The 19,885-nt window shown below is 44.9% G+C and overlaps 2 protein-coding genes and 1 long non-coding RNA gene across 5 annotated transcripts; 2 read left to right on the top strand and 1 right to left on the bottom strand.

Moving 5' to 3' along the window:
* Nucleotides 1-2,233: 2,233 nt before the first annotated feature.
* On the bottom strand, nt 2,234-6,493 carry LOC134628382 (uncharacterized). Of its 2 annotated transcripts, XR_010573691.1 has the most exons (4): nt 6,367-6,493; nt 3,201-3,597; nt 2,911-3,045; nt 2,234-2,556 (listed from the first exon to the last, which is right to left on the bottom strand). It is a non-coding gene; the product is annotated as an uncharacterized LOC134628382 (long non-coding RNA). The 2 variants fall into 2 exon arrangements; XR_010573690.1 differs by lacking the exon at nt 6,367-6,493 and having other exon boundaries at nt 3,201-4,874.
* On the top strand, nt 5,098-9,020 carry tmem109 (transmembrane protein 109). The gene is made up of 3 exons (XM_063475047.1): nt 5,098-6,157; nt 6,402-6,504; nt 7,545-9,020. Exons 1-3 carry the CDS (start codon nt 6,059-6,061, stop codon nt 7,916-7,918), a joined length of 576 nt encoding a protein of 191 aa, XP_063331117.1. The 5' UTR covers nt 5,098-6,058; the 3' UTR covers nt 7,919-9,020.
* A 723-nt stretch (nt 9,021-9,743) lies between these two features.
* stx3a (syntaxin 3a) lies at nt 9,744-19,713 on the top strand. 2 transcript variants are annotated; one of them, XM_063475581.1, is made up of 10 exons: nt 9,744-10,071; nt 10,601-10,675; nt 10,811-10,910; nt 10,991-11,065; nt 11,220-11,290; nt 11,600-11,708; nt 12,275-12,348; nt 16,798-16,932; nt 17,451-17,561; nt 18,074-19,713. In XM_063475581.1, the coding sequence occupies exons 1-10, from the start codon at nt 10,042-10,044 to the stop codon at nt 18,149-18,151; spliced, it is 858 nt and encodes a 285-aa protein (XP_063331651.1). In that variant the 5' UTR covers nt 9,744-10,041; the 3' UTR covers nt 18,152-19,713. The 2 variants fall into 2 exon arrangements, with proteins under 2 accessions (XP_063331651.1, XP_063331652.1); XM_063475582.1 differs by lacking the exons at nt 9,744-10,071; nt 10,601-10,675; nt 10,811-10,910 and having other exon boundaries at nt 11,006-11,069.
* Nucleotides 19,714-19,885: the final 172 nt, after the last annotated feature.

Here is a 19,885-nt window from a genome sequence, read left to right as displayed (position 1 = left end):
TGATCACTGGGTTTTCATTTGTTTGGTTGCTATGGTGATGTGTAACGGGAGTCACGTGGGTGCTAGCGGTGACATTAAGAGGGCGTTGTCAGTCTGTCTTTCACTGGTTTGATTTTGACAGAGAGGAGGGCTGGGTAGCCGTAGTTTTTGTTGACAGCAGCACAACGAGTTTCCCCTTGTTGCATTAGAGCTGTGATGTTTTAAGAGTTTGAATCGCGAGCCGATCACATTGCTCTGTAAACTTTTCAAGCACTTTAATAAACAAGCAAGCAATTCCTCCTCTCGCATTATTGCGTAAAGTTGACAGCGCGTCAGGCAAATAGGCAGGCTCCATCCCCGGCATCTGTGGAAGTCGCTACACTCCTCCTCTTCTTTTCTCTTTTTCTTAAACTTTAAAAACGGGTTGTGTGTGAGACTTTAAATCAACAAAATATAAAATATACATTTTAAATTGTTATTGATCCCTTTACCCCTGCTCCTAAAGTGTATATTTATTTTCTTACTCTTCTTATATTTATTGTTTGTTTACTTGCACTGCTGTAACTGGAGCCTCGTCGTCTCGTCTCTCTATATGCTGGACTGTATGTAGCGGAGATGACAATAAAGTTTACTTTGACTTCAGCAGCGAGCAGGCGCACCGAGGGCTCTCGCGCTCACTTTTCGCGTATAGAATTTCGAAAAAACATCGGTGCAAATTATAAGTCTGTATCATGATGTCTGCTGTTTTCCTGTTTGTTGGTTTGTTTTTATTTTGTTTTATTTTGCAAGTTGGTTATTAGATGCTGCTCCAGCCACCCAGAGAATCCCCCGCCGCCCCGCCCTCTCCTCCCTGTGCCGCAAGCAGCAGGCGCACCTCGCAAACGGAGGGCGCCCTTACTCCCAGCAAATGGGCGATAGAAAACCGATCGGTGCCTATGCCATTCCCAATATGCGCTGGCATGATGTCGGGGCAGCATGAGTACGAGCATTTTTTTTTTTTTTGCCGATGCCCGTGATGCCGCCCCCCACCACGATGCCGCCCCGGGCAACAGCCCGTGTCGCCCGTATCTAAAACCGCTACTGGGCGTACCAGTCCAGGGTGTCGTCTGGACAGCTCCACAGACTGACGCAGGGCCAACACAGAGAGATGTTTTCAAACCTGTGTGTGTGCAGCAGAGGGGCACTTACACGGTGGTTTGTGAAGGACAGCTACGCTGTTGTTAACCATTTTATCTTGCTGTATATACTGCATATCTGCAGTGCTGGCATTCCCTGTTCTATTACAAATGACCAACCTGCAGGCCTTCTTTGTAAATAAAGAATAACCAGCTCTTTCTATGGTGAGAATTAAAGTTTATAAGATGACAAAAAAGACATTAAAAACATTATGAGGGCACTTACAGGGCTCCTGCTGCCATCTTCAGGACAAAAAGCTAAAGCATTTTAGAACATTTTGGAATAAAATATGCTGTATTTATATTTTTTCTATATTTATTTGGTTTTTATTGCCTGGAATTGTTTGGATATTTTTCCTTTTACTGGGTTCTTAACAGTAGTCTATAGTAGTAGTCAGTGAAAGACTAGACCCAAACTTTACAGATTTATTACAAGATAGAAAAGTGACTTCATTTTTGTTAGGTTTATATTGTGGATTGTCATTTATGCTTAGAAATATATAACCATATATTTTTAGAGGTGTATAATCGATTGCATATTGATAGGATGTCTGATCCTTAGCAGTCTGCAAAGACTCCGTGTACCTCCCTCTGATAGACGTACACATCCTAGGGTCATGAGAGAGTTCGTACCTTGTTTTATGGTAAACACATCTATATCTGTTTTAGTATAAGTGCCTTTTGTTTAGATGAACTGCTGGACTTCCAGGCCAGCAGATTTAGGGGAGTCGTTCACAGGGTCACATCTTGACCCCACACAGACAGTACTCTTTGTTTACATGTATACCCATGTAAGATATGTTAATGAACCTATGCATATTCATGTAACCTCAATAAAGAGCAGTGCTACGAGGGAGCAGACGAGAGCGACTGGGGTGAGCGACAGGAACACGCTTGTCACAGTTCTCTTCCTCGTGCACGAGTAACACAAAGAACTTTGGCGACTTGCGTCTTGCTTTTGTAGTAGACTTGTCTCCTTCCAGCGAGGGGTTTGTGCTAGACAGACCCATCAATATTTTTCACAAAGCTAAAGAAAGGAGGCCTGACAGTCCGTGAGAGCTTAATTTGTAGTTTACTTTGGGTGCCAGTATGTATGCTTAAGTCTTACAGACGTATCCATACATTGACCATACCTCCACAGCAAAGGAAAAAACTAATCTGATGCTCAGCATTACAAAAAGTACTACTCAGTATAACAGTCACCAGTCTCTGGGAGGCCGAGCACTTCCGAAGGTTGACAGACCAGGACTCTACTAAACCAGCTCGCTGTGTGGTCAAGCTCAGCAGTCCAGAACTATCCACACTGGATGTAGAGGTGGTGTGATCCCTGGCTGCTCCACTCTGCAAGCCAAAGTATTTCTGGGCAAGACACTGAACTCCACGTTGTTCTCGGATGTGTTCACTGCAGTGTGAAGGTCACATGGAAAGCACTTTCATTCATACAACACAAGTGCTTGTGTGACCAAGTGGTCGGCGGGGCTATTTATATTTAAAAAATTTTAAAAAAAATTTAAAAAAAAGTAATACAATGACAACGCCACCTAGGGGAATTTCACCCCCAGGAAATAAAATCATTTGGGAATAAAATGTAATAAAAACCCAACAACGTTTGCACAGGTTCAGGGATGCACACTGAGGCCGGCTCAAATATTAACACAATTTATTAATATAAAATAATGACAGAGCACTGAATGCAGTGTCATCTAAAACGGTGTCCCAAATTACAATAAAAATAAAACAGACAACTGGGACTTACCAGCAGCGGTGGACCAAAAAGAAAACCACACAAAAAACCCCTCTATAGTCTATTCATCCGGTGCTGTACAACAAAGGAAGTGTGGAAAACGACCCGCCACCTGAGGTCCACGGCCGCTGGTAGATCCTCAGTTCGCTGAAATAAAAGCACAAGACATGCATGTTAAAAGGATAAAACATGGGACACCAAATAACAGGCTCTCTATATAATTCAAAAAAGAATTAAAATAAACTGAAACCTTTAATAAAACACACCCACACACAAACAGAGAACAGATTGGAAATACTTGCACTCTGCGAGCCAGCCCACAGCTGGTGCTGGTTCCGATTGTCCGTAGGCCCACTCAGTCTCGTGCAGCTCCCCACAAACTGGGAGCAACCAGGGGAGGCAGTACCAGTTTTGTAGCACCAGCCCGATATGCAGCTGAGGAACGCCCTAGCCAGCCGCGGAAGCTGGAGTGCAAACAATCGTCCAGAAGGGGCTTAAAGTGAGACCCAAAGCCCCCAGAGGCGAGGCAAAGCTGCAGGAACAAAACTGGACAGCCAACAGAACAGAACACAAGACAAAACAAGACAAGACAGCAGCTCCACTGCAGAGGAGCCCCGAAACAGCAGCTAGGCAGGTGTCTCAACTCTTCACTTAAAATCAGGCGATTGGTCACTGAGAGGGTGTGGCAGCAATCGAACCCTATAAACAAAAGGACAAATATAACCTTTATGTCCTTAAATTTACAAATACTAGTAGCTATAATATAGCTGCACTGCTTTAACATGCATTTTGATTTCTCACACCCTCCATTTATTGTGAAGATTTACAGGATATCAAGCCAACCTTTTTTTTCCAGCCATGTTTAGTGTAATATGTAACCTATTAAATGCTACCATTCATATCATAGCTACTGAAATGCACCCATGAAATGCATGTCAGGTTATTTTGAGAAAAAACGTTTTTCCACCTAACTGAGGAAGTTAGGTGGAAAAACACCTAACAACTCACCTGGAAGAACCAGGCGAGTGGACAACTCACCTGGTTCTTCCTGCTCTTAACATCCTCCTTACTCCTTCTTTGCACTGACAATCACACACTAATCGTTTGAACTAGAGAATCACATCAAATTATTTGCTATTATAATCTTTTTTTTTTTCTTTTTTTTTTGCCTGTCCCATTTGGCTCTTTTGCCATCAGAATTGTTGTCTAAAGGCGAAGAAAGATGCCTATCAACGGATTTACTTTACCAAATTGACCATCCCAGCCTTGCCGTAATGGTCTATTTGATTCACCTTTTATTGTTTATTTTATTTTCACTTGCTGAATACGGGACAGACTTGACTGGGGAAAAGAAAGGGGAGAAAGAAAGAGGGAAAGAAAAACAGCTGAGAAGAGGGACGGTGATAAAGGGCAAAAAATAAAAACCAACATAATAAGCAGACAAAAAATACATATATCGATCACCTGGATCACCTGTTGAGAAAGAAAAAAGAAAGCAAGCAGGAGAAAACGAGAGTAATAAACAATATCACGATGATATATGGGAATATGACAGTAAATACTAAATATTAAACATTATTGTGCAGCACGTGAGATCAACAGCGCACAGTGTGCTTTGAGGTAGGAGCCAAAAAGGGTGTAGTTTGTGTGTGTGAGCACCCGTGTGTACACCTGTGAGCATGAGCGCGCTTGTATTTAAAAGGTTCCTTCATGTAATGATCTGCTAGAGGGTGTGGGGGGCCACAGCCCCGTCCTCCTGGGCATGAAGCAGGTATGGAGGAGATCCAGGCTCCAGACATCCAGAGGCCCTCAGAGCACAAGAGACCAAGGAAGACCAACAGAGGGGCAGCCGCGCCACTGTCCCAGAAAGAGCTGAGGAGAGTCCCAGATGAGGGGTCACTCAGCAGCCGCGGAGCAGAAGCCAGGGGGGGTTGCAGTGACGTGCTCGTGAGCTCCGCGGGCAGCCAGCTGTGCCAGAGTGACCGAGCCCCGGGCCGAGAGGCCGAGGGCACCCCACCCCCGAAATGGCCCGATTTGCTATTATAATTGCAGATAATTGCTGCTGTGATGAAATTTAGGGGTGTCTGAGCACCCCCCCCCCCCCCCCCCCCCCCCCAAAAAAAAAGGTCTAAACTCGCCTATTGGGGGCGGCCATCGACCACAACCAGTTTGTGGCTGAGTGTAGCTGTTGCTGTTCTGTGAGTCTATGGTGCAAGTGGTGTGATATGCCCATGTAGAAAGGACGGCACTGCGACGCTGGACTTGCCCTTACTCTGGGCTCCCTCTTTATTCTGGCAACTGGTACAAAGAAAACAGCACACAGTCGTCATCAACAGTGTGCAAAGCAACTGCAACATTCAGTTCACCAGCTTGGGAGTATTTTCCTTTGCTGAGGCATTCATTATTTGTCCACCAGGTGGCTCCAACTATTCACAAAGCACATCAATTTTGAGGAAATTCATCAAGCTATTTTCTAACTCTATTACATGAGCAGAAAGAGAAGAGAGAAAAGGAGAGCATGAGAACAAAACACAAGAACAAACATCCACTGGCACATACTTCCCTTTCCTCGTTCCTGTTTCTTTAAACTGTTTTATTAAACTGTGTCAGCTGCCAGAGGTTTTTACGAGTGTTCCTGTGAGGTCTACACCATCCTGTTTGAGCACTGAATTTAAATATTCTCTAAATACACCCTAACACTACCAATATGAGAGAGAACAGACTTTTCACCTGCATAGATAAACAATGGCAACAAACAACCGCAGCTCAGTCCGTGTGCAGTGCAATGTACAGTAGAGTACAGTGTTGTACTGTAGAGTACAGAACTACTGCGATGTACAGTAGAGTACTGTGTTGTGTAATAGAGTACAGTGTTGTACTGTAGAGTACATAAGACTGTTTCATGTTGCATGCAGCTGCACACTCGTTCCAGCAGGGGGCAGACGTCCTTCCTCATTCATACGGACTTTTTCCACATCCTGTTGGAAAAACTTGGGACTGTGTACTTGTAGCTTGATGTAGTTTACTTTGTAGTTCTTCGCAGTAGACAGTGCGATTAGGAAGCAGTGCTCACGGAAGCTGCTCACGGAAGCAAGCGTTTTTGGCGGGCTTTGTGCTTTCAGTTTAGGGGGAGACGGAGTTTGAGACTCTACCAGAGACCATGCAGGAACTCCGGGACACCCTGGCCGACTTGGCCGAGCAGGGCACGACCTACCTGGGCAGGCTGGTCGGAGAACAGACGCTGCTGTCGGTGCAGAAGGTGAGAAACGGAAGTAGTCCGGTTTACTCGGAGCGGATTCTCGGCATCCAGTTTTGAACTTGTGTGTACACGATCAGGTTTTATTACCACATCAGCCCTGATTAGAAATCCTAATAATTAGACATAACCAGTTTAAGTTCAGAGAGGGGGAACTGTTCGCTCTCACTGAGTCACATCAGTGAACTTTGGCTTTTTCACTGTGTTCTTACCCTCACTGTTGTCTGGAACAAACCTCCCTCTGCAGGCTTTCTCTCAGGTCCTGGCTGTGGTTGCAGGCAGTGTGGCCGGTGCTCTCAATGTCCTGCTGCACTACATCTCACAGTTACTGCAGGCCTCTGGGATCCAAGGTGAGCATCGTTTGTTTCTGGGCTGCACTCAAGACAAGTTAAACTATAGCAGAAGTGGGTGCTGCCACCTTGTGGTGCCATCAAAGCCAGAGACTGTGGGCAAAGAGCCTTGTTTTTCCAGCCTTGACTCTTCTTTTGGATAAAAATGTTTGGTAGGTGCTTAACCTGCTAAACATAAACCTTTAATCAGAGATCCATGGAGCCTTTGACCTGTATCTGTTGGATGGATCCAGGTGAATGACTTTATTAGAATCGAACTGAAGTTTGCTGTGCTTCATATGGAGACGAGAATCTCAATATGAGCGGCTCTGTACAAGAACCGGTTCTTTCCAGTAGTTTAACTCCTTGGCACTGTTATTCTGCCTGCCTATTGATCCTGGTTATTGGTTCTCCAATCAGCTGATTTCAGTTGGTGTGCAGGAGGAGGAAAATAATGGCTCAGTCTGCAGCGTGAGCATGGATGTTACTTTTATTATTATTGCACAAAGGACAAGAGCGTGATGGTAAAGTGTAAACTGGACACAAACAGCTGCATTATGCTGCTAACACAGCATCAGCTGCACAGACAGCATGCTAACACCATGTTTACTCTGTGCTCAGACCTGAATACTGACACACAGATCACATGTGTGTGTCCTACAAACCAGCACCTGGGTTTATGTTGTTAAATGAGACGGTGAGTTTCAGGTCATTGTGTTGTACTTCAGGAAAAGAGTAATGTGAAATTAGTGTAATACGTAACTTTGTAGAGTAATAACTCCAACAGTGATCACAACAAGGAGAGGGAACACTTTCAGCATGCACAAACATTTGACCAGACAGCGTGTAATTAATCTGCATGACGTAATGTCTTTGGTATGCTGCTTAGAGGTGGTGGAGCCTCTCAAAGCAGAGCCAATGAGAACCCAGTGATAGTCAATCAAATGTATAAGTGATACTGATAAATCATTTTCAGTTCCCGTCTGTAGCTTCACAGTAAAACTGTCAGTGGAAATGAGCAGTTTTGTATGAAATCTAATTTCTGGTGCTTTTTTCCACAGTTAGCCTTCCTACCAACAAAGTGACCCCAGAGGGCCTGATCTTCGTCATTCAGTGGGTCCTCGCAGCTCTCATCTGCTACTGGCTGATTTCTCTTGCCTTCCGATTGGTTGCTTCCACTCTGATGTGCGCCCTGTGGTTTCTGAAAGTCGGAGTCGCTTTAACCTGTTTTGTGCTCATCCTGAGCGACTACAACGTGGGCACGGAGGTGATGGCCATCCGACTGGCTGTCCTGCTGTGTGTCTGCGTCCTGCTGGACGTCAGGACTTGGGGAAGTTCCAGTGCGGCTAATCAAACTGCTCGCCTCGAGGAGCAGGTGAAGATCCTGGAGAGACGGCTGAGGGAGATGGAGAGGTGGACGAGGACAGAAGAGTGACGGAGAGGATTTTCTGACATCCAAGTCAAACGACAGTCGGCCGAGGATCTCTGCATTTAGAATTGTTCTTCAAATTCACAGAAAGCGCGGCACATTACAAACAGACTGCTGGGAGCAGATCGAACTCGTAGACAAGTTGAATGGATGCAGCTCCCTCCCAGATAGGCCCACATATTTGGATGAAGTTTACTTTAATGAAAAACACTTTCTCCTCTTCCACCATTCCTCTCCCTAAACACAGTGCTCTCCCAGAGCCCATAGCCTCAACCCAACTTCTGTTAGATTTGCCCTGCGAGCAGCAGCTGGTGGAGGAGTTACCGCGTTCGTTACACCAACAGCATCGACTGGCTCTGGCTCCTCTGTGTGTGGTCCTGTCGGATCACAGAGACGTCACAAAGAGCTTTACAGGTTTTCTTCTCACTGAATATAGTTGCACTTCAGCTGCAGTGAATCAGGAGGAGGTGCAGGACAAACTGTGACACATCAATCAGGTGATGAACTCCTAATCTCAGGCCTGTTTTCAGTCATTTCTCTAATAAATAACTCTTCAAAAACATGCACTCCTTTTTCTTTCACCAAGTAAAAAAACAAGTTTGAGCACGACGTCGCGTCACACAGTCTCTCGCTCAGTGTGGGGGACGCGCTGGAAGTAGGGCCTTGGTTCTGGTTGGACTGGTGCATGTCTACTTGTACTTTAACTATATTTAAAAATGGGGATGTTGAACCTGCAGCGTCTGAGCTACCTGCGGCTTTAACAAAGAAACAGATGAAGATGATAAACGGTGCTGGACTGATGTAAATGTCAGGTCTGCTCCTGAGTCTCCCAGGCTCAAATCCAAGCTGTGGAGGAAAAGGTGCAGGTAGCGTGGACACTTTCAGGATGTCTGATCTGCTGCAGGACTACAGTCCCAGGCTACTAGTCTGTTATTTGTATTAATTTTTTAATCAGCGTAGGCTCTTTTGAATCATTTGCACAGGAACAGATGGGACCTGCACACCTCTGACTGTTTCACAGACAACATTCACGTACTGAGAGAGAGTTTTTCCTCCACGTCACAAATGTTCCATTGTTCTTGTGATGGGAATAAGTAAATAATTAGTAAACGGCTCTAGTTATGGTTGTTTTGTAGCTTCAACACAAACATGGAAATGTTGTAATCAAAGCACCAAATAATGATAAATGCACTGCAGGATAGGTGTGAAAGATGAGAGCAGGCTCAGTCATACTGCCATCTTTGACATGAGAATAAACTCATTTGTTACAGACGTGTAATAAATGGCTTAAATAAGCAGACTCAAATATATTTTGGGTCCAAGCAGTCCCTGCTGGACAGTCATCCTCCACGAGGGTGGGGTTGTCCTGGCAGTGATGAAGCAGAGACCTGGTGGAGTAGGCTGGGCCTGTGATGGAGTGCTGGGTGGGGAGCGTGTCAGCGATGCTGGGAGTGCCCCTTCCTGAACATGTGCTTCACGGTGCTGTGAGGTGGGTCAGGGCTGTGACCGCTCTGCTGCTGCTGGGTCAGACTGGCTCATGCATCAGAGGGACAGCAGGTCACAGGGTCGCTGCACACACAGTCTTCATAGGAGACTGCTGCCTGCTCTGTTATCACTCAGGCCTCCATTACAGTCCCCCCGCCGCAGACATCATCCTTATTCATGGTGCTTTGTATCAATACAAATAATAAGACACAGTAATAATACATCTTAAGACAAAGGCCAACTTCTGCTTTCCTTTCCAAAGAGAAAATCCACAGGCTGCCGTGTGGGAGGAGGGACCAGGAAGAGGTTTATCGTGGTCAACACTGTCGTCCTAATCCGCTCTTAGAGGATAGAGGCTTAGTGGGACCTCAGGTTAGGTTGATCACAACTTGTCTCAGACACAACCATCCACACGAGCGAGGCATTCATTGGTTTGCACGCATGAGTTATTTCACCTCACCCTCAGAAGTCTGTTCTCTTCTTAGTTCTGCCGGATTCATTAAAGGAAGCAAACATTTCTCTGGGCAGGTTTAGAGGCTGTTTCAGCAGCTCTGTAGACCTCAGAGAGCACACCTGCCATACTCCAGCTACACACTAGCTGTTTCTTTCTTTGTATTTCTTTAATTCAACCACGACTTCTGAAGATGAAAGACCGACTGGCTCAGCTGAAGGAGGTAAGCAGGACTGTGCCGCTGTTTTCCTTCTCGTCTATGGCGCCTGTGTTGTTCGCACGGGGCCTGACTAGTCTGTACTATAGATGTCATGGTGCAAGGCGACTGCCCCCACTGTGGAGCTCAACTGAATGTCAGAGATGTTAGCCGCAGATGTGAAACTCAAACAAACTCATATTTCAAAAAGATACAGAAACTGCTTTCTTCTCATTCTTTTATATTCTGACTGTATTTTTTAGTGAAATCAATAAGTCCTCATGAATCTTTATTTAATGTGAAGAGGTGCTAATCACACAAACGACAATTAATCGTAGTTTATTTTAGACGTGTCAGGCAGCTGGTGTCATGTGACTCTGAAACACAGGAAGTCGTTTCAGGCTCAGTACAAATGTTCTTGTCTTATCACAGAGACAGAAAATGTCAGTTAATAATGTGTGTACACTTTGGAAGTAATAGCAAATGTCCTGTAGGTCACATGGGTTTAAACGTGTGTGTGTGTGTGTGTGTGTGTGTGTGTGTCTGTGTGTAACAGAAGAGCGATGCAGGTGGTGATGATATTGAGGTTCCTGTGGAGAGTGAGGCTTTCATGGATGATTTCTTTGCTCAGGTATGCAGTGTGTCTGTCTGCTCCACTTTACATGCATCATAACACAAAATGCATTTCTACTCTTTGATGCCTCTGTGTGCGTGTGTGTGTGTGTGTGTGTGTGTGTGTGTGTGTGTGTGTGTGTGTGTCTTTCAGATTGAAGACATCCGCAGCAGTATTGACAAGATTGACGAGAGTGTTACAGAAATCAAAAAACTCTACTCCACCATCCTGTCTGCCCCGACCTCCGACCAGAGTAACGCAGATAACATGTTCAAATGTGCTGCCTGTGATTCTCAGTGTGTGTGCGTGATGCTCCATTTCCACCTCTTGCAGAAACACAGGATGATGTCGAGGCCCTCACCAATGAGATTAAAAAGTCAGCCAACAACGCAAGAAACAAACTGAAGAGTCGGTATTGGTTTGGTTTCCTTCTCCGGCACACTCTCTGGTTCCCATTTGTACAAACATACGTGTGATCAGAATGTGTCTCTGTGGCACGCCTAATGTTTTGTTTACATGTGTGAGTGAAAGCAGTGGTGAACATTGTCTGTGTGTGCGTCAGGTATCGAGCGCCAGCTGGAGTCAAACGCAGATGAGAGGGCCTCGGCCGACCTCAGGATACGCAAGTCACAGGTCAGGCAGTCGTACGGTAGCTCTGATTCACCCGACCCAACGACACAGACGAGAGCGGAGCACACTGCTGTTTCTCTTTTGATGCCTAAAACATCCACACATGTCACGTTCAGATTCACCGAGTGTAGCAGGCTGCACACACACACACACATCCTTTTACAGTCAGTGTGTGTCTCACTCGCGTGTGTAAATGAGTCAGTGCAGTCCTCTGTCCTCAGGCTCGACTGTAAAGAGGGCCTGAGGACAGTCCTCACCTACCGTGTGTGTGAGAGCCTGTCATTGGAGTGTCTGTGTTCTTATCTCCCCTAGCACGCAATTCTGGCCAAACAGTTTGTAGAGGTGATGACAAAGTACAACGAGGCTCAGGTGGACTTCAGAGACAAGAGCAAGGGACGGATCGCCCGCCAGCTGGAGATCAGTGAGTGCCAGCTGCTGAATGGATGATATGGTTATGTTTAAGCTTGATGTGGAGGAAACCACAGCTTCAGGATCCATTATATTTTCCCTTTTTTTACAATATGTGAACAGATTCACAGCATAAATGATCTAAATGCTCCTTAAAACCTCACAGTAGTTTCCCTGGACCCTGGTCACGGTGCTAACGCTGCCTTCTCCTGTCCTCTATCGTAGGTTTTATCACAGTTTCAGGCCGTCAGACTAAAGAGAATTCGACTTTCTTTTAGCACTGACAGCTGCTACGCTTTAAACATGTTTATGTGCCAACTTATTGTTGTGTACTGTGCTCAGATACATGCTCAGAGTCCAAAGAGCCGTGTGTGTAAAAATAGCCAATGTGGTGTTTTTATGGTTTTACTGTGTCACCACGTCAGCCCTGAGGGTAAACAATCACCTTTTACATCAATCAAAGTATTAGTACAACAGGCACCTCATAGTATTCTCAGTGTAATCACATGCTGTTGTGTGTACAGTGATGTTTTTACTGACTGTTGCATGAACAAGTTCTTGTCTCTATGATCTGTTCAGCTGGAAAAACAACGACTGATGAGGAGCTGGATGAGATGCTGGAGGGAGGAAACTCTGCTGTCTTCACAGCAGGGGTAAGCCTGCATGCATGTGCATGCATGCGCACACAAACACCTGCAGCAAACCAGCGTCTTTGGCCAGAGGCACGAACTCTTACTGGGTTGTGGAGCGCAGAGGCTGTTATAGCTGTCTACAAACCAGGAACTATTATCATAGTCCTGCTGGTTTGTGTTTGATGGTTCACTGTGATCTCCACTCTGTCGCCAGCTGGTCGCCTTTTTCATATTATCTGTCATTTAATGACATCTCCATATGAATTCTCTCTGTGTGTTACATGAAAACTTGTCAGGGAAATGTCTCCTCAACCCCAACCGTGGCTGCCCTCCCTGAGCCTGGTTCTGCTGGAGGTTTCTTCCTGTTAAAAGGGAGTTTTTCCTTCCCACTGTCGCCAAGTGCTTGCTCATAGGGGGTCATATGATTGTGGCAGTTTTCTGTCTGTTATTGTAGGAATTCTACTTTACAGTGTAAAGCACCTTGAGGTGACTGTTGTTGTGATTTGGAGCTGTAGACTGTTCTAGCACACGGGTCAGCACAACTTTCATTTCACAACTATTTTTAATTATAAGGAGAAATAATTAAGTCAGCTAATCAACACAAAACGAATTGTTATGTATTTGATAGCCAGTGAAGTCATTCCTCATCAAAATGTCTCCATTAAATTCTCGGCTTTTCAAATGCGGTGATTTTCTGCTTGTCTCGGTGTGTGTTTGTTATGTAGGCACGTTTCTTACTATTTAGTCAAATCAAATCAAATCAAAATTTATTTATATAGCACATATTAAAACAACAGTGTTGACCATAGTGCTTCACAGTCAGTAAAAGCATGAGACAAGTAAAACAAACAATAAAAGAGGACAACAAACAATAGGTAACAACACAACAAGCTAGACCAGCCAACTAGACAGAATCAAAAGCCAAAGTAAAAAAATAAGTTTTAAGATGTGATTTAAAAGACTGGACAGACTCGGCAGTACGAATATGAACAGGGAGGTTATTCCAGAGTCTAGGTGCCACGGATGCAAAGGCCCGGTCACCTCTCGACTTCATTCGAGACCTAGGTTGTGCTAGGAGCCTGTGATTGGACGATCTAAGTGCTCTGTTGGGATTGTATAAGTGGAGTAGTTCAGAAAGATAGCTGGGCGCTAAATTATTCAGAATATTAAAAGTGAACAAAAGAATTTTAAAATCTATGCGATATTTAACAGGGAGCCAATGTAATTTGGCTAAAATTGGAGTTATGTGTTCATGGATTCTCGTACCTGTTAAAAGACGCGCAGCTGCATTTTGAATTAACTGAAGCCGGCAAAGAGAAGAGTGTTGGAGGCCCGAGTAGAGGGAGTTACAGTAGTCCAGTCTGGATGTAATAAATGCGTGGATAAGCTTTTCAAGGTCCTTTAAAGGAAGGAACGGCTTTGCTTTGGAAATCTGACGCAACTGGTAAAAGCTGTTTTTTACCACAGTGGACACCTGTTTCTCAAGTTTAAAAGAGCCATCCAGGAACACCCCGAGGTTTCTTACAGTGAGCGAGAGATGGCTAGCGAGAGGGCCTAGGGCATCTGCTAACTGGTCTAGCGGAGTGTGACTACCAAAGACTATGATTTCGGTCTTATTTTCATTCAATGTAAGAAAATTATGTGATAGCCAAATTTTAACTTCATGCAAACAGTTGAACAGAGGTTGCAAAGAAGCAGACACATCGGATTTCAAAGGTGAATAAATCTGGATATCATCAGCATAACAGTGAAAGGAGATGTTGTATTTTCTAAAAATTAATCCCAACGGCAACATATACAAAGAGAAAAGAGCAGGACCGAGCACGGACCCTTGAGGCACACCACAATAAATCAGGGCAGAAGCCGAGGAGTGTTGCCCCATAGCAACAGAGAAGGACCTCTCTGAGAGGTAAGATTTAAACCAAGATAAAACCGTACCTTTGAGACCAACAACATGTTCCAATCTTGATAGAAGAACGTTGTGGTTAACCGTGTCAAAAGCAGCAGGCAAGTCAAGTAAAACTAAAACCACGGAATATCCAGAGTCAACAGTTAAAAGAAGATCATTAAAAACTCTAAGTAAGGCTGTCTCTGTGCTGTGGCGAGGTTTAAAACCAGACTGAAACTTTTCATTAATACCATTTGCATCTAAAAAGGCCTGAAGTTGTTTTAGAACTACCTTTTCCAATATTTTGGAAATAAAAGGGAGTTTGGAGATCGGCCTGTAGTTAGTGAGACCATTAGGGTCAAGATTTTTCTTTTTCATAATAGGTTGCACAACAGCATGCTTAAAGACAGACGGTACACAACCTGATGACAATGATGCATTCAGCAGAGATAAGATACAGGGACCAATAACATGTAAAGCTTCCTTAAAGAAACGAGAAGGAAGAATATCATGCGGGGAACCAGAGATTTTGAGATGATCAATTATATCTTTTAAAGCAGAATAAGACACTGGCTCAAACTGTTGAAAGACAGTCAAGCATTCAGAGGCTGGAACTGGGTCTAAAACTGATGATGAATGAGATGGATGAGAAGCCCTTAAAGCTGAGATCTTTCCAGAAAAAAACTTTAAGAATTTATCACAAAGAGCAGGGGAAGCATCCCTATAAGTAGTAGTGCAAGGGTTTATCACAGAGTTAAAAGTATTAAAAAGGGCTCAAGGGTTGTGGCTATTAGTCATAATAATGCTAGACAAAAAGGCAGATTTGGCAGCTTTAACAGACTTTTGATACTTAGATAGACAATTATGGAGGATGTCCAGAGAGACGTGGAGTTTGTCTTTCCTCCATTTTCTTTCAGCACGACGGCATTCACGCCTAAGGGCACGAGTAGTATCATTTAGCCAGGGTTGTGAGGATTTGGCACGTTTAATCCTCAGAGGTGCCACAGAGTTAAGAATGTCAGCGCATGTGGTATAAAAGAGGTTAGCAAGCGCATCCGCTGATAAAACCCCATTACAGTTAGCATCAGAGAGGGGAGAGTCAAGGAAAGCATCAATGAAGTGGGCGATTGACTGGGAGTTAATCGTGCGCGATTGCCGCACAGGACCATCACTGTTCAAATCCACATCACTCGCTACAGTATTAAACAAAACCGGGAAGTGATCAGAAATCCCAGAATCCTTTATGTCCATGATGCAAATATCCAGACCATAAGATAGTACCAAGTCAAGTATATGACCTTTAGTGTGAGTTGGTTCACTTACCCACTGGGTGAAATTGAGGGTGCTAATAAGAGCGAGGAAATCCTTAGCTAGCGAACTGTCCTCACAGCAAACATGAATGTTGAAGTCACCAACAATTAGTATACGGTCATAACGTGGCACTAGGCTCCCCAGTAGATCAGCAAATTCTGGAAGAAAATCCTTGATAAGTTTCGGGGGGCGATACACCACAGCGCAGAGGATGGAGGGGACACAGTTCACTTCCAATAACTGCACCTCGAAACTGGGGTACAGAACAGGTGGCAGCTGCCGACATCGAAGTTTGTTTTTAAAAACTGAAGCTAGCCCTCCACCTCTTCCAGTGGTCCTGGGTGAGCTGATAAAAGCGTAGTCAGGTGGGAGCAGCTCCGAGAAGGGAAAAAGTTCGCCGGGGCGAAGCCAAGTTTCCGTCAGGAATAAGAAATCCAGTCCCGACGATAGAATAAGATCATTTAAAATAAAAGTCTTATTCACCAGTGACCTTGTATTTAGTAAGGCCATACGGAGAGTAGTCACACTGTTACTGGTAGGAGAACGCCGCAGCAGGCGAAGGTTGCCGAGATTCGTGCCTCCTCTGGAGGACCGCACCCAGCACCGACCGGGTGGAAGATCAGCTGGGAGGTCCAGGTAACCATAAGGTCCAACGGGGCGAATCCATCGATGACAGAACAGTCTGAAGTTAGCATGGTCTCGGAGGGCAGGAATAGATGACAAAATGTTTATAGAATAGCGGTCATTTGTCGCAACATAGGACTTTAAAAAGGCCTTGATACGAACACGGATGCCGCCACGTTTACCCCGTCTCCGTGAACGTTTCGTTTGAGAGAAGGTAGATGGTAAGTGGTGGAGGTAATCAGGAAAGTCCTTCGAAAGCGGAGGAGGATTGTCAGATCTCCATTTAAAATCTTGTGTCTGGTAGTCCAAAGGCCGGAGATTCAAAAGAGTTTGGCGATCATAGGCAAGTAACGTGGAGACATCAGGGCAGCACATAGAGAGGACGACAAACAACAAACAACAGCGGAGGAGACGGCTTGCCGTGAACACTGGCGCCATCTTCCCACTGTCACTATTCCCACTGTCACTATACCCATCAGTGTCGAAACACCAAACTGGGAAATGTTAGCTGGACTTACAGGTAGATGTGATTTGTGCTAACCTGTAGTTTGGCGCTAGCAGACCCTCTGTTTGTGAACGTCCACTTGTTTGTGGTGTATTCTTTTAAGTTGTGTGTCTCTGGTCACCTCACACTCCCTCCCCCACAGATCATGGACTCTAAGATCAACCAGCAGGCCCTGAATGAGATCGAGGCTCGTCACAAAGACATCATGAGGCTGGAGAGCAGCATTAAAGAACTCCACGACATGTTTGTTGATATTGCCATGCTGGTTGAGAACCAGGTTTGTGAGATCCTGTACCCCAAAGTGTTCTCGAGCATTCACAGTTCTCGATTAACTTTTGTGGTGACACAGACTATTCTCACCCTCTGAGCTGCACTTCTTCCATTTTAGCCGTGTTATAAAACATGCAGGCTTGCCTTCTCCTGTAAAAAGGAACTGTGCCTTCCACTTTCTGCTGACTTGCATGGTTTGTAAAATTGAATAGTAGCCCTGTTTAGTTCTACATAGAGTCGTGCACAGCACAAGTTATTCTTTTAAAGTTTTTCAACAGTAACTCTCGCCCTGTTTCCCCAAAAAGCCCATCTTGCACAGAGCTTGTTTAACTGTTTAACTGAAACTAAGCCCTTTCATGACTTAAGCTTCAGTGTGCAGCTGATAAGAAAAGTCATGTGTAATAAACACGTGCCCATGTTTCTGACACAGTGGGGTACGCTCCCACTTCCTGTGTAAACAGCAGACAGGCACAAATCTTACTTTCATTAACTTTGTGTTGTCTCTCGTGTTGTGTGCCCTGCTAGGGTGGGATGATTGACAGAATCGAAAGCAACATGGACCAGTCGGTGGGCTTTGTAGAGAGAGCCGTGGCCGACACCAAGAAGGCTGCCAAATACCAGCAGGAGGCACGCAGGGTGAGTGCAGAGAGGAGAGAGAGGCTGTGGGAATGTGTTAGTGCTCTGGGTCAGTGTTTCCTCTAATGATGGCATCGGCCTATCCTCGAGCAGACAAACCACTAGTGAAGGTTAGATGCTGAAGTTGCACACGCTGACTGTCTGCTGACTGTACACGTGAGTAAGAAACACCTGCTGCTGTTTAGGATCCTGCTGCAGCGCGTCTCTGTGTACCATCTGAGCCATGTTCCTGCTACAGCATGTTACAGCGTGGTGCAGCCACGTTCAGATACTCCTGGGGAAAAATGTCTTTTTGTGAAGCAAACGGGTTAAACCTCACTGACTTGTGTGCTCCGGTTACTTTGAGACTGTTGTGTTTTGGGCACTTTAGGGGACTGTTCAGACCCTGGGGGCCTGGGCTGTAGATGTAGGGTGTGCTTTAGTCTTGCTCGGCCTGACCGGGAGTCATCTCGTTTAACACCACCTTCTGTCTCTGACCCCTCCTCCCTCCCCGAACCAACCTGTCTCTCCAGAAACAAATGATGATCTTCTGCTGCTGCGTGATTTTGGCTGTCGTCCTCGGTTCATTTGTCTACAGCTTCATCAAATAGAGACCCTAATGAAGAAAGTCTCCCACCATCTGAGTCTACGGGAGGCCGCAGGACACGTCTGCACTCAGTTTGCTCTCATTTCATTACATATCAGGAACAAAGCGCCACATTTATGATCAGTTCAATCAGAAAAACATGACGACAGCTTTCTTGTTCATGGTCTCGCTCCAGTCTGTGTTCCTAACCTGTCCAATAACAAACTGAATATGGCTGTTTGCACAAAACAGAAAAGAAATGCTGGAGACCTTAAAGTGCAGCGACCGACACGTCAATAATCCCACCAAGAATGTCCACATTATAGGGCTACATACATGTTTAATGTGTTTGCATTAGCTCATCGTTACTTAGCTGTGCTCAGAGAAGTGCAAATGTGTGTGATACGTCTTACCCTAACCCTGCTGCAGTTGTTCTGCTGTGGAGCGATTTTTCAGAACCAAACTTGGAATTTGAAAATGTGCAGCATGAAAGGTCACCAACAAACAGGTTCAAGGCCTGTGAATTACTGAGTGTGACTGCTAGCATGCTCCATTTCATTTTCATTCACTCATTTGTCAACTTATCATATCCGTATTCAGGAAAGTGCACCTGATTTATAAACAACTTTTGAATAATGCAGCCATGAAAAGCTTCTATTAGGAAGATTAACTGTTGTGTTGCTGTGTAAGGAATAAACAGCAGAGGGTGTCCATTAATATTAGAGTGAAGTGATTACAGCAGGTGCTGGTACCTGACACACCTGTGCTGTAGACCGCATCCTGCCCCGTGTCCACAGCAGGCCTGTCGAGAGGCCTTTAGGATTCTCAGTAAAAATCCACGTAGTAAGCTTTTAACCTTGAAGTGATTAAAATGGCTTATCTTAGATGCCGTGTGACCCAGGAATTGATGTTCATTTTGAATGTGTTAGATTAGAAATACAAATCATTTGATGATTCAGGTATTTGGTTTAGATCTTTGTTATTTGTGTGTTTATTACAACGACTGAACTCTCATATTTGTATAATGTGCTTGTGTGTCTGGACTGTTTTTATGCTTGTTATTCTGGCACTTGCTCTGACCCACACTGTGGTGTTGGATGCAGTGCAGCCCACTCGTGAACTGAGAGCCTGCTCTCCTATATCAATATTTTTGAAAATGTGTATTCCAATAAAATTCCAATTGGAAGTTTTCTGAGGCATCTAAACAAACTGATGGCAGACTCTTTAGTTGCGCAGTGTGTTCAGAAAAATAACCTGGAAAATTTGTCCTGCCGGGAGAGGTCATCGACAGTCGACAGGCAGCTGTTGTGTGACAATGAACTATCACAGATTTTATTCATCTTCAGATTTGATCCTAGGACCGCTAAATATCAAATTCCGGGGATTGAGGTGTGCATTCACAGGGACACGCTGTAAGATCTGGTCTGCCGATGCTTCCAGCTCTTCATCGTTAGCTTCTTTGTACACGCTGTGTGTTTGTGTCTGCTGCTGACTGAAGGCCGTGGCTTTGAGCACGGCGGACTATTTGTAAAAGTGCATCGTTTGTAGTTTTCTTCACTTTTTGAATAAAAATCAATCTGTCAGTTACTACACTTCCACTTCCATTTTATTTCACCTTAGCGTTTGCCGACGTTTTCCTCTCGCTCGCCGTACTCAAGCTGTGCGCGTTTGACAAACAGTCCCTGCCACCAATCACGAGCGCTACGCAACATTCTCCAGCCAATCAACAGTAAGCTGTTCAAAGTGCACTTCCATTTAT

This window comes from Pelmatolapia mariae, linkage group LG6 (genome assembly GCF_036321145.2).
Source record: "Pelmatolapia mariae isolate MD_Pm_ZW linkage group LG6, Pm_UMD_F_2, whole genome shotgun sequence".
Taxonomy (NCBI): Eukaryota; Metazoa; Chordata; class Actinopteri; order Cichliformes; family Cichlidae; genus Pelmatolapia; species Pelmatolapia mariae.
The sequence above is the reverse complement of the archived record's forward strand: the minus strand, read 5'-3'. Positions and strand labels throughout refer to the sequence as shown.